Source organism: Anomaloglossus baeobatrachus, chromosome 10 (assembly GCF_048569485.1).
Source record: "Anomaloglossus baeobatrachus isolate aAnoBae1 chromosome 10, aAnoBae1.hap1, whole genome shotgun sequence".
NCBI classification, from domain to species: domain Eukaryota; kingdom Metazoa; phylum Chordata; class Amphibia; order Anura; family Aromobatidae; genus Anomaloglossus; species Anomaloglossus baeobatrachus.
The window spans coordinates 28,439,056-28,466,486 of NC_134362.1; the positions used below are offsets into that span (position 1 = coordinate 28,439,056).

A 27,431-nucleotide genomic window follows, 5' to 3' on the forward strand; every position below is an offset into this window, starting at 1 on the left:
ATTCTTCATAGAGAATCAATGACGGCCTGAAGTGTGGAAGCCACGGACGTCGCCATCGCTGAGTTTTGATGCTTTGCCGGCTTTTATTGGAGCCAACTTCAATTGTTTCTTGTTTGTGTTAATCCTGTGAAATGTAGCTCGATGGGGTTCAGATCTGGTGATTGACTCGGCCATTGCAGAATATTCCACTTCTCTGCCTTAAACATTTCCGGGGTTGCTTTCTTTCGCAGGATGTTTTGGGTCATTGTCCATCTGTACGGTGAAGCACCATGCAACCAGCCTTGTTGCATTTGGTTGAATCTGAGCAGAAAGTCTCACCCTGTACGCTTCAGAATTCATCCAGCTGCTTCTGTCTTCAGTCACATCATCAATAAACCCTAGTGTTCCAGGACCATTGTTAGCCCTGCATGCCCGGTTACAGTGTTACAGTGGATGTGTTGTGCTTTGGGTCATGAGGCGCTCCAAGCCTTATCCAGACTTTCTTCCTCCATCATTCTGGTACAGGTTGATCTTAGTCTCATCTGTCCTCTGCTGCTTTTCCAGAACTGTGCGGCTTCTTCAGATGCTCTTTGGCAAAGTCTAATTTGGCCTTTCTATTTTTAGGGCTGATTAATGGTTTGCTCCTTGTGATGACCCCTCTGTATTTACTCTCATGAAGTCTTCTCTTTATGGTGGACTTAGATCCTGAAACACCCAGTTTCTTAAGTGTTTTTCCCTTGGTTGGATGTTGTGAAGGGGTTTTCCTTCATTAATGAAGTATTCTGTGCTCATCCACCGCCATTGTCTTCCTTGGACATCCAGACCTCTTTGAGTTCCCATGCTCTCCAGTGTGCTCATTCTTTTTTTTCAGAATATACCAAACTCTTGATTTTGGCCGCCTCTAACATTACTGCTATCTCTCTGATGGATTTCTTCTTTTTCTTCAGCCCAATGATGTTCGGTTTCTCCTCCATTGAGCGCTCCTGTGACCGCATGTTGTGGGTTCACAACTACAGCTTCCAAATGCAAATACCACACCTGGAATCAGCTCCAGACCTTTTACCTGCTTAGTTGATGGTGGATTAATGAAGGAGTGGGACTTCCAGCCCATTACAGAGCTTTTGAGACAATTGTCCACTTACTTTTGGTCCGCTACATATTGCAGAGCTGTAATTTCTAAACGCTTACTCCAATTAGGACGTGAATACCCTCAAATTAAATCTGAGAGTCTGCACTCACAGTGTTTGCTGATTATATAACTGTATATTGAAAGTGTTTTGGTAAACAGGTAAAATGACAAATTTTGTGTTACTGACTATATATTTCTGGACCTGTTTATTGGTGTGATCTTAAGTATAATTTTAACCCTTTCTTCCGTTTCCTTCTCTAGGTTTGCTGATGTTTGCCATCACGCACATCCTATATTCCTCTGCATTCGGAATGAAGCCGCTGGACCTCCGGACCGGTGCCGTGATGGCCTTTATATCCAGCCTTTTATACTCTTTATTGTACTCTTATCTCTCAGGTCCATTCACCTACTTGGTGGCCGTGTATACAGCTCTCATCGCCTTCATGGCCTGGCGTGCCGTTGCCGGCATGCAGCTGTGCAATGACTTATGGACATGGACCAAACTCTCGGGCTGCATTGGGTCCATGCTCTTCATAGTGTCTGACCTGACCATCGCGGTCAATAAATTCTGCTTCCCCGTCCCTTGCTCCAGAACCATCATAATGGCGACTTATTACGCGGCCCAGATGCTGATTTCCCTCTCGGCCGTGGAGTGCAGGGATGAAGAAGATTATAGGAAGAAGAAGTAAAGTGAATCATTGACTGACCCGAGAGATGAATTAGTCTCCAGTGCATTGATCGTGATTTTGCTTCTTTGAAGCAGTGACGTCTGCTTCGCCGGTTGCCCCTTAAATATGGTTTAATGGTCAATGTGGCTACAATGACAATAGCTGGCGGTGGTCCTCGAGAAGGTCCCCGCTCTTCTTTGCATTGCTTGAGGCTGGGTCTATGCTTCTCGACACTATGTCCCGTATTTCATGCACATCTTATACTGTATACTATGTATTTCAGAGGGCTCCGCGTCCAGGACACCCCTCGCTATGTACAGGATTTACCCGCTGTATATTTATATGAAGGAAGCCTTCTGAGAAATCCTGGATAAGTATTGATCCGACTCCTCGGTCAGTTCTGGTTAGGTCCTAGCCTCGGACTGACCCGCTCTCTGTACTGTGACCACTACATAGGACAATCTGGTGCTGTTATTGGCCATTTCCGAGGTTATCAACTGTAGCTCGTGAGTCAGGACCTGCAGGGACTTATGCCGGGATAATGGTGGTCGTCCTACAGCGTTCATTACAAGACCGACGTGGAAAGTAGCGATAAAGTGACCACCATGTACCTGGATCTGTTTGGAGCCATTGATTTTGGTGGCTCTTTGGGTTATGGGACTAATAGCAACCGTATGCCCTGCTGGTGCCACAAATGTAAGAGAAGCTCAAGTCTAAAGTCCAGGCATTGACGACGTCCCAGACAGTTTACTGACACTTTAATGGCGGAAATCCGGACTTCGTGAACTTTCTATTAGGTCCCGATTCTGCCCCTTAATTGTACAAGGGGAGGGGGTTGGTGTTTTAAGCAATGCAATTGTAGAGGACATCCTAAATGGCTCCTCCTGGAAATGCTCCTAGGATAACTCTTCCTGGATGAATCTCCTCTACTGACCCACTATGGACTACCTACCCCTCACTCCCCTTAAAGGGCAATTCCAGTCAAGGAAAATTTGCCTAAGTGTTTGGCGTAAGGGGACAGTATTATTCTATTTGGAATTTTTATCCATGGGGGGCAGTATTATACCAGTGCTAATTGAGTAAGGACGCTCAGGTTGTCAGGACCTTTTATTGGATTCGTCACGTCCCTTCGGCAGTGGGCGACTCCCAGAATCCCGAAAATATAAACTCCAGATGAGGACATTTATAATGAAATTGTAATTATGAAACTTTTTTATTGAACATTGATTTAAAGGAGCTGTTCAGTACTTTTATATTGATGGGCTATCCTTAGGATTGGTCATCAGTACCAAATCAATGGGGTACGACAGCAGCCACCCCCGCCGATCCGCTGTTCTTGGTACCAGCACCCCCACTGATCCTGGTGCCGGCACTACTGCTGATCCTGGTGCCGACACTCCTACTGATCTGTTATTCCTGGTGCCGGCACCCCCACTGATCCTGTTGCCAGTAACCCCGCTGATCCTGGTGTTGGCATCCCCACTGATCCTGGTGCTGGCACTCCTGCTGATCCTGGTGCCGACACAGCCACTGATCCTGGTGCTGGCACCCCTGCTGTTCCTGGTGCCGACACCGCCACTGATCCGCTGATCCTGGTGCTGGCACCCCCACTGATCCTGGTGCCGACACCTCCACTGATCCGCTGATCCTGGTGCTGGCACCCCCGCTGATCCTGGTGCCGACACCGCCACTGATCCGCTGATCCTGGTGCTGGCACCCCCACTGATCCTGGTGCCGACACCTCCACTGATCCGCTGATCCTGGTGCTGGCACCCCCGCTGATCCTGGTGCCGACACCGCCACTGATCCGCTGATCCTGGTGCTGGCACCCCCACTGATCCTGGTGCCGACACCTCCACTGATCCGCTGATCCTGGTGCTGGCACCCCCGCTGATCCTGGTGCCGACACCTCCGCTGATCCGCTGATCCTGGTGCTGGCACCCCCGCTGATCCTGGTGCCGACACCTCCACTGATCCGCTGATCCTGGTGCTGGCACCCCCACTGATCCTGGTGCCGACACCTCCACTGATCCGCTGATCCTGGTGCTGGCACTCCTGCTGATCCTGGTGCCGACACTGCCACTGATCCGCTGATCCTGGTGCCGGCACCCCCACTAATCCATTGTTCTGGTGCCGGCATCCACACTGATCCGCTGTTCCTGGTGACGGCTGATCAGTTGCAGAACAGCAGCACCATTATCTGTATAGTGGCCGCAGCCTTGTACTACACACCCACCTCTATCTGAATGAATGGGAGGGGATCTGCAGTACCCTCTGTGACCACTATACAATTGATGGCGCTGTGATGTTTTGCTCCACAAATGATCCTATCCGACTTCTGCCGGGAACAGCTGATTGGCTGTGTCATATTGATGACTTCTCCTAAGTGGAGGCCATCATTGTAAAAGTTCTGGACAGCCCCTTTAACAATATTTATTGCAACATTGCTGTTAATATTAAAAATGATTATTTCCAGAAACAGCGCCCCACCTCTTCACAGGTTATATCTGGTATTGCTGCTTCGCTCAATTGAAATGATTGGCATTGAGCGGCAAAACCACAGACACAACCTGTAGAGAGGGACAGCAATGTTTTTAGAATCCTTGATAAGCCATTTAAGACTGGAATTGCTTTTTAAAGGACTACTACGATCGTAAAGATATGGCCAATATAACAGGGATGTGGGGTCATCAATATAAAATTAGTGGACTACCCCTTTACTATAAATTTCCTTTTTTATTAGGTATGCAAATTAGAGAAAACAATCCTTTTTTTGTGCCACCTAGAGCTAATTTGTATACTTTGTGCATTGCCAATATCACATCTACCGGTGTAGTCAGTTCCTCCCCAAAAAATCCGTAAAAATTACTAGAGATCAAAATCTTTTTTTTTTTTCTTAATTCCTGCACCCATGAATTGAAAGTTTAGTGTTCAACAGTATAATATATATATATATATATATATATATATATATATAAAATGTATAAAATATATATATATATATATATATATGTATATATATATATATATATGTATAAAATATATATATAATGTGTATAAAATATATATATATATAATGTATAAAATATATATATATATATGTGTATAAAATATATATATATATATATATATTTTATACATTATATATATATATTTTATACACATTATATATATATTTTATACATATATATATATATATATATATTTTATACATTATATATATATATTTTATACACATTATATATATATTTTATACATATATATATATATATATATATATATATATATATATATGTATAAAATATATATATAATGTGTATAAAATATATATATATAATGTATAAAATATATATATATATATATATATATGTATAAAATATATATATAATGTGTATAAAATATATATATATAATGTATAAAATATATATATATATATATATATATATATATATATATATAATATACATTTTTAATTTTTTTTTAACCATACTTTACACAGTAAAAACTGTGAGCACTAAAGGAATAAATAAAAAAAAAAAGGTAGGTGACCATTAATATATATATATATATAATAATATATACACACACGCCCAGTATATAATTTCTAGATCTTAGTGTTTTTATAAACTATTTTTGGTGCAATAATTTTTTTGTTTTTTCTGTGTTCGGACAATTGTTTCATGTTATGAGTAGATTTTTTTTTTTTTTTTTTTTTTGTAGAACTGTGAATTGTAAACGAAAAAAAGTGGAAAATTTGCATTAAACAATATCCGTTCCGGCCTAACGGTTTGGACACTTAGGCTATGTGCGCACGTTGCGTACAGTTCACTGCAGAAATTTCTGCAGCGATCTGAAGAGCACATGTGCGCTTTAGATCGCTGCAGAAATGTCCGTAGTGAGCGCCGATTCCATGCGCTCTGCCTGCAGCTCCTCCCATAGACAGAGCAGGAGCTGCCGGCAAAGCGCACGGAAGAAGTGACATGTCACTTCTTTTTACGCAGCGTTTCGGCAGTAGCCGAAGCGCTGCGCTCTAAAACGCCACGTGCGCACGGCCCCTGCACAATCTCCATAGACTGTGCAGGGGACGCAGGACGCATGCAGTTACGCTGCGCTACAAAGCGCAGCGTAACTGCATGTATTTACGCAACGTGCGCACATAGCCTTATAGCGTATGAGGCAATATGGACATCTGCATTGGCCGGTGTATGGCTCCGTTTGGTGAATTTTACTTGCAAGGCATTTAATAGCATAATTCCACTTTGAAAGTTGTTTTTTCTTTAAGGTATAAAACTACATAAAAGTTGAATAACTTTGTATATAATTTGCTTTATTGTTTTTTGTACCAGTTTTGAGTTATTTTGACTTGTTTTCTCCATTCACCTTCAGAGCGGTTTTCAGAATTCTGCTAGTTGCCATTGGAAACAGACAATAGTTTGGCTCCACCCCACTGTCAGACATGTGACATAAGTTAGCTATCTCTGACTTTGTGAGTATCTCCGCTATTACAATGCATTGGAAGAAAACGTAAGTTTTGCTGAAAAATTAAGTGAAATCCCCCCCAAAACTTAGACCCCTGATTCATTAAGACTGCCGTTTTGTGCCCCAGGGAATAAATCTTTATTTTATATAGCGCTAACATATTCTGCAGCGCTTTTACATATATCAGGAACACTGTCCCCATTGGGGCTCACAATCTAAATTCCCTAGCTGTATGTCTTTGGAGTGTGGGAGGAAACCAGAGAATCCGGAGGAAACCCACACAAACATGGGGAGAACATACAAACTCCTTGCAGATGTTGTCCTTGGTGGGATTCAAACCTAGGACCCCCAGTGCTGCAAGGCTGCAGTGCTAACCACTGAGCCACCTTGCCGCCATGAAAGAATTTGGTCAGTCTTTCTACTGCCATACATCAGCGACTGGAGTACATTTATGACTTTTTTTTTTTTTTGGCCTCTTACACAATAGGAATATTAGCAAATACCCCCAATTAGAAATATAGTATACTACATTTCTAATTGGAGGTATTTGCTATGTAGTATTATTCTCCTGATTCACTATGTCGCTTACCTTATGTGCAGGGCATTGCAGAACCTTAGGTATCCATGGTTACAACCAGTAGCAAGTAACTAACTGTGACAATGGATACCCAAGGTCCTGCAATGCCCTGCGCATGAGGTAAGTGACATAGCTTATCAGGAGAACTATATTACATAGCAAATACCTCCAATTAGAAATGTAGTATAGTTATCCTGATTTACTATGCCGCTTACCTCATGTGCAGGGCATTGCAGGACCTTAGGTATCCATGGCTACAACCACTAGCAAGTGATTTCCTAACTGACCAAGATCCTGCAATGCCCTGCACATGAGGTGAGTGACATAGCTTATCAGGAGAATTATACTACATTTCTAATTGGAGGTATTTGCTATTAGTATTATTATTACTACTACTACATATTGGGATAGGATCTTGGAAATGGAAATAACCCTTTAAGTAGGAGGCCAAAAAATGAGTCATAAATGTACTCCAGTTGCTGACGTATGGCAGCAGAAAGACTGACCAAATTCATCCCCTGGGGTACCCGTTTAAATGTCACAAAATGACATTTTTTAAATGTATGGACTTTCCCTTTTTATACAATTGTCTGTCTTTTTTTGTAAATAAAGTTGATTGAAACAAGTATTCTGGAGTTACAGTGTAATATGCTCCATCCTTGAGCGGATATCCCAGGGACCTGCAATGATTGAGGCCTACTTACATGGATAACTGCTTGGCCTGCTGTCTGTTTCAATAAACTTTATTAAGATAAAAAAATGGACAATGCGGCCAATTAAATTCAGCATTTCTTTACCAATAAGCAAAAATGTTGTAGATATTAGAATTTTATTTGTACCACTCTCACCTCACAGACATCTGGTGCTGGTTTTATGTATTAATCTCAAGGGACTGCGAAAACACCTGTGGACAACTTTAGCTGTGAACTCGACAATGAGAAACACCCACAGAAAAAACATGGCTGCTGTCTTGCAAAAAAAACCCAACAAACAGCGCCACCTATGTCCACAGGTTGTGTTTGGTATTGCAAGTCAGCCCCATTTAGCTCCATAAACAGGTGTAGTGTTGACTAAGGTCTTAAAGGGGTTATCTTCCTGCAGAGATAGTTTATTAATGTCTGACGGGGGCCTTTACTTTTTCCATCTTGGCCATACAAAGGGTTAAAACATGAATGCGGTCATAACCACCCCGCTGTGACATTACTGGAGGACCCATGATTATACTGGTAGACAGAGCAGTGCTTTCCAGTGTAGACGTTGGAACGTTTCCCAGTCAGGACTGGTTTCTGTTGGGTGGGAGATGTTCCGTTAACTGGGTACTAAGGTTTCAGCGAGGTGCAAATAAAAGCTATTAAAAGCCGCCATCAATCCCCTGACTTAAGGAAGGGGCTCGGTGCAGGGAGACGCTGCGTCCTCTCTCATTCAGTTACCCTATAGTTCTCGGAGTCACAGCTGCAGCCGGCGCAGAATTCTGCATCCTCTCCACATTACAGGCTCCTCTCTCCTCATTCACCCTCATCGTCCCCTCTGTTTCCTCCTTATTAAACCTCATGCGGTAACTTGCAGCCATTTTCACTGCCAACTGCACTCGCCCACTTGTAGGCGGGGACTGTAGGCTCCACCCCCTTTTGGGAACAGGAAGCTATTAGTTTGCCAGGACTGTTCCTGAAAACTTGGGACAGTCCTGACAAATTCAGAACCGGTTGCATACAGTATATGCTCATAAAAAAATTGCTACTTATTAGGTTTGGGTGACTTAAAGGGGTTGTCCAACTTTTGGGGGCCAATTTGTTTTTCTTACTTAGATGCATTTATTTGTATCCAAAAATCATTTTTGTAATTGGGTTTCATGAAAAAGTTTGCACGGTTACCCTTTTATAGACGCAGTGTTGCACTGTCTGTCGTTTGCAGAGGAAGGAGTCAACTTAGAATCTGTTAGTGAGCTTCTAACTTTTATTGGTGTGTGATCACTGATGATTTATGACCACTGACCACAGCAAAGTTGACTTTAACTGAAAACATGTAAATGCCAAATGGTGCAACATTTTTAATGAAACCAAATTGAAAAAAAAATATTTTTAGCACCAAATTTTAAGTTAAAAAAAAAAATGTCCTTAGATGTGGACAACTCCCTTTACACTCCAATGCTATTTTTTTTTTTTCTGGACCCCCAAATATCTAGTGTAATTCATTGTACTGATCTCCTTAAATTTAGTAGTGGGACCTTTTTGTGGGTCCAAATAAAACGACCATCCCTATTAGATTAGAGGGATTTGACACAACCTACTTTTCATGAGCGTGAGGGAGAAGTAGTCACAGCCCGTCCCCTCTCGTGAGCCTATGGCAAGGCTATGGTTATAATATATATTATGACCTCATGTCCTGTCATTAACCCTGGTTTGCTTTCTATCCATTGGCTTTTGGAAATTAAAAAAAAAAAAAAAATTGAGAAAAAAATCTAATTAATAATGCCGGCTGAGATCTAGAATAAATAAGTATGAGCTGTCAAAGAGGCGGTGGTGACACAATTGACTATATCATGACATCACTTCCTGTCCTGTTCTTTTCAAATAAATATTATTTTTAAAAAAATCTAATTAATAATGCCGGCTGTGGCTTCTGATCATCTACATAATGCTTTAGTAATCCTGCCTTGAGTATAAACATCTGACAGTCTGGTTGCTATGCAAACACATCCTAGCAACCAATTTTTATGAGGCTGTCACATAGCAATCAGTTTTACCCGGGTAAGACGAGGTGTAAGGGGCCCTGGCGGTGGTTCTTGCGTTTCACTTCTCTCTTTGCCTTAGTAATCAGATTTTCTATGGTGATATTTCACTTTATGTAGTAGATGGGAATGGCGCTGTGTCGCTTTGTGTCCGTGACGTTTTCCTCTGACGCATACTGTATAACCTTCTCAGGGTTACTGTCTACCAATAGTAAAGTGACAGATCTGTTGACATTGGCCCCTTCCATGACGGTGCGCAGGGGGCTGACAAATAGGTCCGGCGATCAATCAATATTTTCTGCTGCTCGGACCAAAATAACTTGAGTTTCATACTCCGCTTTACTCCATGACAACTAATCTGTACAATTCCTCGAAGCGTACATGTTTTTGATATTTGCGTCCCTCCCTGTTCTTCAGGATGTTAATTCTTCAGGTTTCCTAGCAACCACTTAACTTCCTGTCAGAGTGACCACCATTTTACTACATGCGAATGGCGACAGGAAGTTCTGAATGCTATACAATTGACTGCCTCTGCATGCTGCACAGACTTGTTTTAGGTTCCTCCTACTCAGGCAACAGGAACAGAAAGAAATAATTTGCGTATTTAGAGATAATCAGGACATTTTTTGTTTGTGAAATGATGCCTGAAATCCTCACCAATCCGTTTTCAATGGCCCATAAGGGAGGGTCATGTGAGCAGATGGTACCTCCATGGTTGGGAGTACTCCTCGGGGGGGTAAAGGGTTATGTGGGGAGTGTTTTATCCACCCTCTCATTGACCCCATTGACTGACTAATTTAGCGTGTGTTCACACTGATTTTTTTTAATGTTTTTGCTTAATTTTCAGTGCAGAAGCTCTCTAATCAAAAACTTGTGGTTTCCAGAGCGTTTTGCTCCAAATAGCAGAAAAAAAAACAAAAACCTTACGGAACACAAATATTACAATTTCTATCCTATGATCCAAAAAACACTACAAAGTTGCCTAAAAAATGCTTCAAAGACTCTTCCTATTCACGTCAATGGGAATCCGTTTTACTGTACATATATGGAGGATTTTTTTTATAACCTACTTCCACTTCAGGGTTCGAAAAAACGCCTTGTGAAAAAAAAAAATAAAGTGCATGTCACTTCTTTTGTATTTGTTCACACTGGGGTTCTTATTTGTTTTGGGTTTTTTTGGGTTTGTTTTTTTTTTTTCCAGTTTTTGGAGAAAAAGGATATGTTCATACTGAGTTTTGTTTTTTTTATACAGTTTTTGGAGCAGAAACCGTTCAGTTTTTGTTCCAAACACTGCGAACAGACTCCGTCTCCAATCAGAGCTTGTGTTTTTGGAAAGTTTCTGCTCCAAAAACTCAATGTATACATCCTGAAAGACCCCGCTTCAGAAAAAAAATCTCCCCCTGGAAAAAAAATAAAGGAACATTTCCTGAAATGGTTTCTACATACGGAACTCATGGTTTTAGGTTGTGTTCACATGGAGTAGTTGCTTTTTTCCTGCGTTTTCAGCCCAGAAACTGAACAGGAACTCTCCAAAATTCTCCTCAAAAACATAAAAAATTCTGCTCCAAAAATGCAGCAAAAAGACTCCGTGTGAACAGACTCTTTGCCCACATCTCAAACCCCCCACCTTTAGGGTCCACACAGCCTAATTAATACGGGCCTGTTCTGTGGATGGGAATTTTTAAATATACTATTTTCGCCTGTAATATAGATATTTTTGAAATTCTAAAAATAAATCTAATTGTGCTATACAGTATTTTTTGGGATTTACCCCCAATAATCAAAATGTTGCAAGAAATTAATAAGGATTCATCACAGGGGAGATATTGTACTAATGTACTACTAAAAATGGCTGCCAGCATCCACCGAATAAAAAAAATAAATAAAAACTGTGGTGAAATTTTATTCTAATTATATCAAGGTTTATTGAAAAATGGTTTTGTAGAAATGATGTGGATGTTAGGAGTTTTGATTCTACACGATGCACACGGCCATCATCCTGTCAGCCATCTTGAATATACATTCACATATTTCTGATGTTGGGTTATAATATTATCAGCCACTTTGGGACCCGCCGACCACTTTTAACAGCACGAGACCAGTGATGCCAGCAAGGCTTGAGCAATATTTTACCTCAGAGTTCTCCCCATTCTTCATCCATCTTATTATTACCACCCACAAAATGGCCGCCTCCATTGTTATTGTGAGGGAGCAGCCCTGTTTCGGTAATCTCATACTCCTCATTTTGATCATTGGGTCTTCTCCTTCCAGGATTGATGATGTCTATGGTTTACACCATAATTTGGGGGCGCGTAGGTACCCGCTATGTAACAGGGTATCTACGGGAACAGCGCAGAGATGAAATCATAAAATATAATGCAACAACAGACCGTGCCATGTTACAGACGTGTCACCTGCTGGACGTGAACTCATTAATGTGATATCTATGCGAAATTTCTAATAAAGATTCCTGATCCCTAATCTTTGTGGTTTATAATATTCTTTTACCAGGTGTCAGCCATGTTGAAGACTTTCGGAAAGCTGTGGAAACTTCTATGGAGGCCATATTGCTTGTAACCCAGCTATCCCAGAATCGGACAGAAATGAGAAATAGTCCATAATAGAGTTAATCAGTGATGACATTGACGGGACAATGAGAATTATGCAATTCCAGTATTTGCCAAGGTCATATCACTCACAACCGGTCTGAATACACCGCCCCCCCCGACCCTGAGATTGTTAGCAGAGGTCAATGTGTCCTTGAATAATGGAGATAAGGACAGAAGTGCAACGTCCCATATGGTTTCCATCATCAACAAGAAACTCTGAAAGGAACCCACACTAAGTGACTATGTAGGGCCTCTTTCACACGTCGTTGCAAAGCACACGTTTTACATGGTCCGTGGTGTAGGTGCGTATATGTGTCCTTGTGTGTGTTCAGCGTGTGCTATCCATGTGACATCTACATAGCACACGGACAGTGTGATCTTCTATACTTACCTGTCCATGGTGCTGCTGCTTCCGGGTCCACGGTGCAGTGCATATGCAATGAGCATAATGAGCGGGCCCGGAAGCAAGTGACAGCAGCACCGGAGACATCGACGCTGGAGACAGGTTAGTATAGAAAATCATTTTATTGCACAGACACTGGTTTACTCCTGTACGTGTCACACGGACCACATCAGTATGCAGGCTGTGTGATATCCATGCTACCGGACAAAAACGAACATGTCGCGGCGTGGAGCGCACGTGTATGCTCCACATGGACACACGTGCGTGTAAAAACCAGCATGTGTGCGCAAACCCATTGATTTTAATGGGTCTACATGTGTCTGTGTCTCGTGTGAAAACTGACCTCCCACGTATGTACCGGACACACAGACGTGTGAAGGAAGCCTAAGGGTGTGTAGAGTTTTGTAAAAATACTTTTTCCTTTTTTTTTTTAACCCCTTCACATCACAGCCCATTTTCTTTTTTTTTCTCCTCATCTTCCCAGAGCCGTAAATTTTTGTTATTTTTTTCCATCCACACAGACTTATGAGGGCTTGTTTCTTGCGGGACGAGTGGTAGTTTTGAATGACACTGTGCATTTTACCTTATAATGCACTAGAAAACAAAGGGAATCCAAATGTGGTGAAATAGTAAAAAAAAAACCACACAATTCAGTTTTATCTTTTTTTGGGGGGGGATTTTGTTTTACAACGTTTATTCAGTGGTAAAAAAAAAATTACCCCATAGGTCACTAAGATCACAGAAATACTATTTTTTTTGTGTGGATTATTTAAACAATGGGGGGAAAAAAGTAACAGAAATATGTAAAAATCTGATATATAAAGGTGTGTGTGTGTGTGTGTGTGTGTGTCCGCTAAAGGAATCCACACCGTCGCATTTACAATCACGAAATTTTGCACGGACACCCCATGTGACTCAGGGAATGTCATAGACTATGTTTGGAAGGGAAAATTGAACCCCGCGCTTTACCGTTACGCTCCAAAAATCTGCCTACATTAAAGTCAATGGAGCTATGAGCTATTAGGTTATTAATAGGAGCTGTGATTGGTTGCTACAGGAACAAAAATAAATTGTTAGTATAAGAATCTTATTATGTGTGAGGTAATAAGATGTCGGTGGGGAGACGGATAGAGAGACAGAAAGAGACAGAGAGAGACAGACAGACTGAGGCAGACAGTCAAAGAGACAGACAGAGGCAGACAGGGAAACAGACCGAGAGAGACAGACGGGAAAAGAGACATACCTTGAACGAGACAGACGGGGAAAAAGACTGACAGACAGACAGACATAGACAGACACAGAGATAGAGACAGACAGAGAGGCTGCTATAGAGACAGACAGAGACAGACAGAAACTCGGAGAGAGACAGTTACTATCCCGGGCAATGCCCGGGTACTACAGGTAGTACAAAATAATGATAATTTGGCTTGTCTCCATTTTTATATAAGTTGAGGTGTATAAGGGCGTGTTTATTGGGTGGTGAGCTGCAGTTTTTATTGGTACCATATTGGGGTATATACCATATTCTGATCAGGAATTTTAGCTTTTTTAATATTGTACCATTCCCTTGCTTGAGAATCTTTGGCGGGCAATTAAAACGTATAAGGAACTTTTGAAATCTCTGATCAGCACCTTCTCTGCTCGCCTTGCTCTCTATAATTCACATTTCCCGGTCGCCCCTTATCCCCCCGCTCTGCGCTCCTGGCAGATTTTCCAAGTTCAGGCTGACATTTCATCATTTATTAAATTTGTATGAATTCACTGGGAGTCGGACGTACTTCTGTGCAGCTGTCGCGCGTCGGTACAAGTGGGTGTCGTGCAGATGGTGTGTGAATTGTAAGTCGCTTTTTTTTCAGAATCTATTCTGCACTTTTAGTTTAGAGGCAAAATCTGATCCCTGCACTGTGAAGTCTGACGTTTCTATATCAGAACCCCGAACTGTTGGAGCCGTATGTTAGATAATCTTCATAATCAATAACTACAAGTTTATGAGCCTGCGGTAAATCACCTCCAAATTCATCAGAGAATCACTCTGTGTGCCATGCTTTACACTGCAGCTCTTCTTGGCTGTGCAGCATAGAGTACTGATCTCCACTACAATGGTTATAGACTATATAAAACTAAATCCTCAGATAAAAAAATATCTGTTAATTGCTACACTTATGGGAGGAGCCTTAATAAGGGGGAGGAGCCTTCAGTTTGGCTTTGATTATACAGTAAATTATGGGCACAATATATTTATCAATGACTATAGATATAGATAGAATCACCTAAGAGCAGGTGTAATAAAGTATTTATGAGACTTTTTTATTAATTTAAAGGAGACCTGTCACTTGGCATAGTTATTTTGGTTTATAACCCTGTGTAAATGGCGCTGTTCTCCTGAATCCGAAGATGGTTTTCTTTTCTTTCTCCTTCTTTCTGTTCCTGAGATTTGGCCCTTTCTTTATTCAATGTAAATCTAGTCTTCAGTTAAGGGGGCGGGGTGTGTAAGAAGACCACCCACAGAGGAGACGATAACCACGCCCCCTTAATAACAGGACTAGATTTAAATACAGGGAAGAAGGGGCTATTTCTCAGCAACCGAGAGGCGCAGGAACAAAAGAAAAACAGTGCAAGACTCAGGAAAACAGCAGCATTTACACCACAGAGAAAAAAATATGTATTTATAATAAATGCCAGGTCCACTTTAAATAATAAAAAAAAACACAACCAAAATTATGTTAGCAATATTATTCACAAATTTACCCCAAAGTGTCCTATAGTTATTACAAGATCTTGTGATACAACACAATGAAGTATAGTATGACAATAGCTCAGTATTCTGGCTCCATCTAGTGGTTGACTTTGCTGTTTTCTAAAATACAGGAGAAATATAAATAAATAAATTGGGGAGAATGGACAAGTCAAGATAAAGATTAAAAGTCCTAAAATGGCCCTGGGGCCTCCACCACTTTTAGAAAGTTTTTTTTTTTTTTGCACATTTTTACCCTTTTTTTTCAGATTGTTTTTTCTTTTAGTGCTAAATTTCTGCAGCCATATTCAGTATTGTATACATATATAAATACTATAATAAATAATATTGTAAGATGCATACGTGCAAACAGATAAGTAGGTGGTCAAAAACTGTAGAGTTTTGTAAACCAGACATTTTTGTTTTTACTATTTTATTTGAATGTTTCCTGAGCAGTTTTATGACATTTTTCTCCACCAGCGATTCTTTTTTTTTTCTGTTTGTTTTTTTTTATACATACATGTATATATATATATATATATATATATATATATATATATATATATATATATACACACACACACACACTAGTTGTACTACCCGGCTTCGCCCGGGTTAATAACTGTTGTTAACAAAATAGATTGTATTTACAAAATTGTATTCTGCACACAAAAAACACAAAACAAATAGATAGAAATGTAATTATTAAAAGGCAAAAACTAAGCTAATAGAAGCATTTCACAACATATATTTATTTATTTTTTTTTAATCCAATTAGTTTTTATTGAAAACACGGCAGATACAAAATCATACATGGTAATTTAAGAGAACAATTGTCAACTGCCCGCACATGAGGGCTCCATAAATTAATATACTCCGAGACAATCCAGTTACAATTCCTCTGCCTTACACTTTAACCACACAACAACATGGGGAGGGAGGAGAGGGGAGGAAAGATGGGGACTTCATTCAAGTAAGGGGGGAACAAGAACAAAGGGGGAGGGGAAGAAGGTAGGGTTGGGGGGGAAGTGGGGGGGGGGGGGGTTAGTAGGGGTACAGGGTTAGATGCCTGCCTGCATTACCAACCCCAGTCCACCAGCCGGGGCCATCAACTCCTCCTAGATTTCTCTCATAAACTGCTGCCTCAGTCAGGGTCTCAATGCTTTAGCCCCCTGGCTAGCTGAGCCAGGGCTATAATTCCATCGGCTCTATCTCAACTAGGTGCTCTTTGCCCGGGGAATAGTTGTGTAATAGGTGTTGCATGGCTGGATGACAGCCAGGGTTCCCATATTGTAAGAATTCTAGTTTTTTGTTTTAGGGAGTGGGCAAGGCAGTATTCATATTGGCATTGTTGGTCGATCCTACTATATAACTCGGCTCCAGAGGGAGCTTCAGTGGCCTTCCACGAATGGCTCAGACACTGTCTGGCAGCTATTAGAATTTGCACAATCAGTCCCCTAAAATTCTGCGGGTACGAGTCTATGCCCAAATTCAGAACTGCCAGCCCTGGGTTGGGGTTGGTGTGCACACCTGTTATTTCACTAATGAGTCTGAAAACTGCTATCCAAAAAGGTTGGACCCTCGGACAGTGCCACCAACAGTGTCCCAGTACACAACATATATTTCAACACCACAGATATTCCACACAGATTTAACTAAATTGACCAAGTAATGTGCTCCGCCTGTCTCTTTCCCCGTCTGCCTCTCTCCCCATCTACCTCTCTCTCTGTCTCTTTTTTTTCTGTCTCTATCTCTCTGTTTCTTTCCCCATCTGTCTCTTTCCAGGTCTGTCTCTTTCTAGGTCTGTCTCTTTCCCCGTCTCTTTGTCTGTGTCTTTTCTTTTCTGTCTCTATTTCTCTGTCGGTCTCTATTTCTCTGTCTCTTTCCCAGTCTGTCTCTATCAAGGTCTGTCTCTTTCCCCATCTATCTTTGTCTGTCTCTCTGGCTGTCTCCTCCTTCCCTGTCTGCCTGTCTCTGTCCCTGTCCGCATGTCTGTCTGTCTGTCTCCCCATCTGTCTCTTTCCAGGTCTGTCTCCATCTGTCTCTTTCACCGTCTGTCTCTGTCTGTCTCTCTCTATCCGTCTCCCCACTGACATCTTATTACCTCGCATATAAGCTTCTTATACTATGAATGGCTTTTGTTGCTATAGCAACCAATCACAGCTCCTACTAATAACCTGTAGTTCCCGGCTCCATTTACTTTAATGGAAGCATGTTTTTTAGAGAGTACCTGTAAAGTGCGGGGTTAAATTTTCCTGTCAAAACATAGTCTACGACGTTCCCTGGGTCACATGAGGTGTCTGTGCAAAATTTTTTCGTGATTGTAAATGCGACGGTGTGGATACACTTTTCGTTTCACTTTTTCCCCATTATGTAGATAGGAGCAAAATTGATTGGTAAATCGGAACGCACGGGGTTAAAATTTCGCCTCACAACATAGCATATGACGCTCTCGGGGTCCAGACGTGTGAGTGTGCAAAATTTTGTGGCTGTAGCGGCGACGGTGCAGATGCCAATCCCGGACACACACACACACACACACACACACACACACACACTCAGCTTTATATATTAGAAGATACATATATTATATATATATATATATATATATATATATATATATATATATGTACAGACCAAAAGTTTGGACACACCTTCTCATCTCTAGAACAGCTGTTAAGAGGAGACTTTGTGCAGCAGCCTTCATGGTAAAATAGCTGCTAGGAAACCACTGCTAAGGACAGGCAACAAGCTGAAGAGACTTGTTTGGGCTAAAGAACACAAGGAATGGACATTAGACCAGTGGAAATCTGTGCTTTGGTCTGAGGAGTCCAAATTTGAGATCTTTGGATCCAACCACCGTGTCTTTGTAGAAAAGGTGAACGGATGGACTCTACATGGCTGGTTCCCACCGTGAAGCATGGAGGAGGAGGTGGGATGGTGTGGGGGTGCTTTTCTGGTGACACTGTTGGGATTTATTCAAAATTGAAGGCATACAGAACCAGCATGGCTACCACAGCATCTTGCAGCGGCGTGCTATTCCATCCGGTTTGCGTTTAGTTGGATTATCATTTATTTTTCAACAGGACAATGACCCCAAACACACCTCCAGGCTGTGTAAGGGCTATGTGACTAAGAAGGAGAGTGATGGGTGCTACGCCAGATGACCTGGCCTCCACAGTCACCAGACCTGAACCCAATCGAGATGGTTTGGGGTGAGCTGGACGCAGAGTGAAGGCAAAAGGGCCAACAAGTGCTAAGCATCTCTGGGAACTCCTTCAAGACTGTTGGAAAACCATTTCCGGTGACTACCTCTTGAAGCTCATGAAGAGAATGCCAAGAGTGTGCAAAGCAGTAATCAAAGCAAAAGGCGGCTACTTTGAAGAACCTAGAATATAAGACATATTTTCAGTTGTTTCACACTTTTTTAAGTATTTCATTCCACATGTGATAATTCATAGTTTGATGCCTTCAGTGTGAATCTACAATTTTCAGAGTCCTGAAAATAAAGAAAACTCTTTGAATAAGAAAGTGTGTCCAAACGTTTGGTCTGTACTGTATGTATGTATATATATATATATATATATATATATATATATATATATATATATATATATATATATAAATATATTTACTGTCATTTTCCAACACTTCTTTTTTAAAATAAATAAAAAAATATACAATAAGCAAACAAAAAAAAACAAAACACTGAGGATGTATGCAAAAAGACACTCTGGCATCTTACAAGCATCTTTGCAGCCTTCCCATTGACCTAAATTGTAAAGCATTTAGCGTCTTCTTAGCAGAAAACACTTGAAGAATATACGTCACTTCTTTTAATCATCTGGAGTCTTTGAAAGCCTGAACATATGATCAGAAAGTCGTTTTCCTATTGAAATTAATACTAGGACTTAATAATAGGACTATTCTTTTCATTACTTTTTTTTGTGTTGTTCCGCCATTTATTTATTTTTTTAAGTGGACCCACCTAAAAACTGCAAGAAAAGATGGAGTGTGAACATACCGCAGGGTTCACATCCCATGCTCTGCAATGCTGCAAGCAGAGGCTTGTAAGTGCTATGTTGCCTAGGAAACCGACCTCTTCTGATCAACTAAAAAGGTGGCCGGAAAGGATTTTTTCTTTTTTTCATAAGAAGTAAGTTGCAGAGTTGCCTGTATTTACAAATACTTTACAGTTTTAACCATTTACAAACAAGAGACAATCCCCTTGGACGGGAACCAGAAAGAATCGAAAGAATTTGTTTTATATTCCTGGCTTTTTTTTTTCTGGCAATTCTCTAAATTTTAGAAATCCCATAAGGAATGCATCATCTGTGTTTTTGTTTACTAATTAAAATAAAATATTAATAGTTTTTTTTTAAGTCTGTTTTATAATCTGATGTTTGTGTTTTATTTTTTTTGTTTAATTTTTCTATTGTGCAAATGATCATAGGGTTGCTGTCTTGCCTACATTGCCAATAACAGTATTGGGAGACATGCGTTACAGCAGCCGCATGCACATAGCAAGCAATAAACTGCAGATTTGCAGATGTTCAACGGGCGTGCTCTGTGTCTGTACAGAGATCATTGTGCAGGAAGGGAGAGGAGGTAAGCTGTGACCACCTATTTTGATTTATTGCAATCCTGCCTGTGATGACAAGAAGAGGAGGAAGCAGGGGCAGATCTATGATTGGTGCAGCCACACAGCGGCCCCCCCGACAGGTAAGGGGGCCCATTTCTACTTCTAACGCAGGTATAAATATGCATTATGAAGAGCTCTTTGGCTGCAAAGACCTCATATTTTTCTTGCACAAAGGCCCTCTACTATCTGTGTCTGCCAGTGAGAGTTATTTTATTATGAAGCTCAGTGATCAGAGTGAAAAATGTAAGATTTTATATTTTTTTTTAATAGAGAGTGATATGAAAAATAATTATATAAAAGTATATATACATAAATTTGGTTTGAAACCTATCTAATGTTCGGATGATGTTTTTCTTTTAAGAGCGACCAATTAAAATGTCTGGATTTGCATAAATTATAAAATTCTGGCTGCTGATAGTCACCACTAGAGGGAGCTGTGTATGGATTTATACCACTGGAAATACACTCAATAGACAATGAAAATGAAAAATTGACTAAAGGAAATTAAGGAAAGTAATCCAGTGCTGTCTGTACCCTCTCTGATCACAGTTGGACTCTCTGTGGTCAGTAGGCCACTTCATTGGAGTCCACCACTATGGTATCAGAACCAAGAATAGATGTTACAAGCAGACTAGGGTTGACACTGCAGACATAATGCTGAATCATCAATGATCTGGATCTGTGAGAAATGTAGCAATAAACTCTATGGGCTGATGAAAGTGCTCTGCTTCACCAAATCCACCACTTTTACTGCTAAAGTTGTAATACCATGAGATCACCACAAGAGGGTGGTGTGACTAGTTCTCATACATCATTTACACATAGACCGTTTCATTATCAATTTTCTGCAGTAAAAACTGCCTCAAATATTGCAATTTTTTGCCTAACTCATAATTGAAAAGTGTAGTAAACTCTTATAGGAATATTCCACAGTCCTGGATGACTGTTAATCAATGTATTGCTTCTTAATCCAGTGCATTCTTCATAAAGACTGATTTGCAGAGCGCCATGCTGGATGAATCTGGACCATTGATCCTGCAGCATGCACTGCCCTCTAGTGGTGGTTATATGGTATTACAACTCTAGTTCTCCCAGAATAATATGTGCACCAATTTTCACATTTTATTCTTTAGCCCATTCGATTTCATGCACCATTAATGGAGATAAGAGCAAATATCTGCCTCCAAAGTCTTCACTCAAAATGAAAAATAATATATATTGTAATTATATATATATATATACTAGCTGTACTACCCGGCTTTGCCCGGGTTAATTACTGTTGTTAACAAAATAGAATGTATTAACAAAAATTTATTCTCCACACTATATCCGCTGCCCGGGATAGTAACTGTCTCTCTGTTTCTCTCCCATTCTCTGTCTGTCTCCCCCTCTGTATATATCTCTCTGTCTCTCTCTATCTCTTTGTCTGTCTCTTTCCCTGTCTGTCTCTGACTGTCTCTGTCTCTTTCTCCGTCTGTCTCAATCTCTTTCCCTGTCTGTCTATCTATTTCCCTGTCTGTCTATGTCTGTCACTTTCGCTGTCTGTTTCTTTCCCTGTCTGTCTCTGTCCCTCTCTTTCCCTGTCTGTCTCTTTACCTCTTTCTCTTTCCCTGTGTCTGTCTCTTTGTCTGTCTCTTTACCTGTCTTTGTCTCTTACCCTGTCTGTCTCTTTCCCTCTCTTTCCCTGTCTGTCTGTTTCCCTGTGTCTGTCTCTTTCCCTGTCTGTCTGTTTCCCTGTGTCTGTCTCTTTGCCTGTCTGTCTCTTTACCTGTCTGTGTCTGTCTCTTAACCTGTCTCTCTCTTTCCCTCTTGTTCCGTCTGTCTCTTTACCTGTCAGTCTGTCTCTTTGTCTGTGTCTGTCTCTTTGTGTCTGTCTCTTACCCTGTCTGTGTCTGCCTCTTTACCTGGCTGCATTGTGACACGCCAACATTCCATATAAGGGCGTGGCTGTGCATTCTTCTGAAGTTCTGGCGGCACTGTGGCTCCCAGCTCCATTCGCTTTAATAGAGGCAGGTTTTTTGGCGAATAACTGTAAACGCGGGGTTAAAATTTCCCCTCAAAACATAGCCTAAGACGCTCTCGGGGTCCAGACGTAAGAGTGTGCAAACTTTTCTGGCTGTAGCTGCGACGGTGCAGATGCCAATCCCGGACACACACACACACACACACACACACACACACATTCAGCTTTATTTATTAGATACACACACACACACGCACACGCACACGCACACACGCACACGCACACACACACACATACACATATAATTTGCATCTGGCATATCTTTTTCTTATGCCATGCCCATCAGTACCTCTGTCTTGTTGGCTCGACGGGGGGGTTCGTTGTCCAACCAAAAAAATTCTTATGCATCGAAAAGCTTGTTCTTTTGTTGGATTTTCCATATACCAATGGGTCTTATATCTTGCAAATAGAATGGTTGTCAGATTTGCATTAAACTTTTCTATTTTCTGCTTGCTCAGCTTCCTGTGCTTCTTCTAGTGGCAGTCTCCCCTGTTTCTAATAACCCTATTAACAATCAAAAAGACTGCTGGAACACCATTGTGAATGTGAACAGAGTGCTAGCCAAAAAATACACAATCTATATAAAGTGAAAGCTGCACACCAAATTCAGAGAAATACGAACAAGCATAACTGCTTTATAATACATAAGGAATGAAAAATACAATTAGCCTTATGAAAAATTTGAAAAATTGAAATGTAACATTGCATAACTGCTGAGGATTATTTGGAAAAAAAAAAGATATTTAGCTAACTTTTTTAACTTTTGGTTAGGGACTCATACACACAAGCAGGTTTTAACCACATAGAGAGGTAACATTTGATTAGGGACCCCATAAATAAGAGATTACCGTGAAGTTGGTTATCAGGCAGTAATGAATTGATCAATACATTAGCTAAATATCTCTTTTTTTCAAATAATCCTCAGCAGTTTTGCAATGTCACATTTCAATTTTTCTAATTTTTCATATGGCTAATTGTATTTTTCAATCCTTATGTATTACAAAGCAGTTATGCTTGTCCATATTTCTCTGAATTTAGTGTGCAGCTTTCACTTCATATAGTCTGATAACCCTATTGGCATTAGCATGAATGCATAAAGTACTGATGCAAAATGCAATGTGTGAATAATGCCAAAGTGGTATATTAATGTGCATTAGAAGGTGCTGCTCTGACCATTTCATATTTTGCATTGAAGCAATTCTTTGCCTCTTAAAGGAGTTGTCCCAACTTTGCAAGTTTTGTCCTATCCACTTGATAGGTGATAACTCGCTGATCACTGGGGATAGCAATCCTTAGAACAAGGCTCTGAAGCGCCCTGTTTAAATGGACACATCTGCGCCATTTCTGCAGTCACGGTGTATAGGACAGCCAGAGAAGCCGGGTTCTGTGCTCCGCTACCTCCAGCAGACCATGGAAGGTGCGGTGATGCACATGAATCCGGCATTTCGCTGAGAAGTGAACGATGACGAGGAGACGCAATGTAACACACAGGACACAGGATTTCTGAAATTGGCCTTTTATTTGATGCAAAAACCACATCTGTTTACAGCAATAAAAATGACAGTGGAAACATTGGAGGTGATAGATCTATCACATTCATAAAAATGCTAAAAATGCCCGTGCTATGCTGCAGACTGTATTTGAAATTTTTTTTTTTGTTAAAAATTATAAACCCCTCGCCTGCCAATGATATCGGATTTGGCGGCAGGAAAAGGGCTGCGCTATATACAAACACATCTTATTAGAGATGATGACGGTACAATCATACACTGTCCTTTCCAAGTCTGATGCATAAGGGTGTACAGGTACTATAACATCCCGGTCACTAGAGGCGGAGGGGCAGGGGGGCAGGAACCAGGTACATTAAATAGAATATTCCAAAAAGGTTATCAATAACGGCTACAGGGAGACTGACGGCTGCATATGTTGTCTGTTATTTCCTATGGAAAACTATTGAACACTGAAGTATGTGTGCATTTATTCCCTCATACTAGAAATTGTAGGAAAGTTGAACATTTGTGCTCAGTAATTTCTCTGTACATCTTTATATTGGTTGAAGCCGATACCAAATTCCAGAATGGAGAATCTTACTGCTATGCATAAATAAGATGACAGAATGGAAAGAAAGTAGATTGTCAGTGGTTTTTGGAATCTTTTCTTGTAAATGTAATATTTGTTTTCTGAATGTGTCTCTCAACATATCTCAGGATAAAACACATCATATTCTCTTTTCTCCCACCATAACATTTTCCTGTGACAACTAAAAAAAAGTTGTATGGCAAAACCAACTACAACTCGTATACTACTGCCCCTATGTACAAGAATATAACTGCTATAATACTGCCCCTATGTACAAGAATATAACTGCTATAATACTGCCCCTATGTACAAGAATATAACTGCTATAATACTGCCCCCTATGTACAAGAATATAACTACTATAATACTGCCCCTATGTACAAGAATATAACTGCTATAATACTGCCCCTATGTACAAGAATATAACTGCTATAATACTGCCCCTATGTACAAGAATATAACTATTATAATACTGCCCCTATGTACAAGAATATAACTACTATAATACTGCCCCTATGTACAAGAATATAACTACTATAATACTGCCCCTATGTACAAGAATATAACTACTATAATACTGCTCCCTATGTACAAGAATATAACTACTATAATACTGCCCCTATGTACAAGAATATAACTATTATAATACTGCCCCTATGTACAAGAATATAACTACTATAATACTGCCCCCTATGTACAAGAATATAACTACTATAATACTGCTTCTATGTACAAGAATATAACTACTATAATACTGCTCCTATGTGCAAGAATATAACTACTATAATACTGCCCCTATGTACAAGAATATAACTACTATAATACTGCCCCCTATGTACATGAATATAAGTACTATAATACTGCTCCTATGTACAAGAATATAACTACTATAATATTGCCCATATATACAAGAATATAACTGCTATAATACTGCCCCTATGTACAAGAATATAACTACTATAATACTGCCTCTATGTACAAGGATATAACTACTATAATACTGCCCCTATGTACAAGAATATAACACTATAATACTGCCCCCTATGTACAAGAATATAACTACTATAATACTGCTCCTATGTACAAGAATATAACTACTATAATATTGCCTATATATACAAGAATATAACTGCCATAATACTGCCCCTATGTACAAGAATATAACTACTATAATACTACCTCTATGTACAAGGATATAACTACTATAATACTGCCCCTTTGTACAAGAATATAACTACTATAATACTGCCCCTATGTACAAGACTATAATTACTATAATACTGCACCTATGTACAAATCTATAACAAATATAATACTGCCCCTATGTACAAGAATATAACTACTATAATACTGCCCCCTATGTACAAGAATATAACTACTATAATACTGCTCCTATTTACAAGAATATAACTACTATTATACTGCCCCATATGTACAAGAATAGAACTACTATAATACTGCTCCTATGTAGAAGAATATAACTACTGTAATACTGCTCCTATTTACAAGAATATAACTACTATTATACTGCCCAATATGTACAATAATAGAACTACTATAATACTGCCCCCTATGTACAAGAATATAACTACTATAATACTGCCCCTATGTAGAAGAATATAACTACTATAATACTGCCCCTATGTACAAGAATATAACTACTATAATACTGCCCACTATGTATAAAGAATTTAACTGCTAAAACACTGCCCCTATGTCCAAGAATATAACTACTATAATACTGCTCCCTATGTACAAAAATAAATCTACTATAATACTGCCCCTATGTACAATAATATAATTACTGATATTAGTAGATGGCTTTAAACTGATAGTTTGCTTGGGCCACTTTCTGCTGTAATTCCCAGTGGGCCCCTGTGATTAGGAATATGGATGGGAGTGGATGGGATAGTGTTCACCTTGTTTCCTCAGTTATCCTTTGTGCGGGGCATGGCATGTTGTTGGATGGGGCCTCATTCGCAGGGTTAACATTAGCAGCGGCAGATACCAGGCTGCTGTGTACTTGTCTTATATTGTAACGTGCAAATTCTATACAATTTGCTTGAAAACAGCTGGAAACGGAGAAGCTTAAAAAGTGGTTATAGGAATAAACATAAAGCGTTTCATACGATGGGTTCGCATGGCGTGCAATTAGTTGCATACTTTACGATATTATACCAGTGCATTAAGCCTATATTATACCGTTATCATGTGCACTTCACCACAGGGACAATTATGAATGTTCTGTTAATCTTGAGGCTATATATGTAATAATGATTATTATTTAGCAATTGCTGATAAAATTATAGAAACACCTAGTTATTGTACCATTGTGTTTGTATGGGTGTGTTGACTTTTGCAACCTATTGATGAATCCAATGCATCTTAGATATGAAACTTTTCAGGTAGTCTTGATTAAAAAAAAAAAAAAAAAAAAAACAACCAATTTGTGCAGTCCTATGTGTCGCCATAGTTACCGACTACAAACAATCCCTGTGTAGTCTGATTCTGATTTTGCAGTAATGCGCTCTTCTGACTTCATTTCTACTGATTATTCAGAAAGAGACAGACCTTGTCTTCATCATAGGATCAGACTACAAGTGTGTTTTTGTAGTCTGTCACCATGGAGACACATAGGTCTGCCTTGGTGCTGTATAGTTAAAACTTTATTCAAATTACCTCTGAGAAAACATTTTTTTTTTAGCATTAAGTTATAGGCTGATGTATACAAGCCACCAACTATACTATATCTAGTGGTGTCACCTGCCCGCCGTCCCCCCAGCCTCTTACCATGGAGTGACCGGGCTTTCTGTGGGGCATTGATTGAGGATAAGATGATAATATGATATGTGGTACAAGGAATTGTCTCCTCTATGCTGATACCAACCACTTTGTTTATATGCCATCATGAAGAAGCTGCTAAAGCCCCTCTTTGTGCCTACTAATGAGCCGGATTTTCCTCCCTAAGCATCCGGCTTCCATGTGCCATCACACTTACCACCGATGATATGCAGCCTGCTTTGTTCCCATCCTAGGCAACCCACCAGTAGCATGGATTCACCTATGGTATATAGTCCACTGTTCAGAGAGAAACATCCAGTCGTATCCTATGGACTCTGTATTTCTCCGTAAAAAAAATACAGGGTCTTATATTATTTTTGGTTCTAAAAGATGCGCTAGGGCTTATTTTCAGGAGATGTCTTACATTTTGTATCGGTGTCAGTGATTGGGTAGCCCCTTACTGGATAATGAATATTCACTCCTTCTCCCCGCCGACTCCTCTGTGCAGGTGTGAGTAATTGGAATGTGTTAATCCAAATTAATATTCACCCCCTTCCACTGTCCATCATACCAACCAAACGTATTCAACGCCGACATAGA

General features: G+C 40.2%; 1 protein-coding gene across 1 annotated transcript in view; it reads left to right on the forward strand.

Annotated features, from left to right (window-relative positions):
• TMEM86A (transmembrane protein 86A) overlaps window positions 1-4,741 on the forward strand; it is a 41,003-nt gene extending 36,262 nt beyond the window's left edge. Inside the window, exon 3 of the mRNA XM_075325543.1 lies at window positions 1,370-4,741. Coding sequence (XP_075181658.1) covers window positions 1,370-1,797 — 428 coding nt within the window. The 3' untranslated portion in view covers window positions 1,798-4,741. The remainder of the gene's footprint in view (window positions 1-1,369) is intronic.
• The last annotated feature ends 22,690 nt before the right edge of the window (window positions 4,742-27,431 follow it).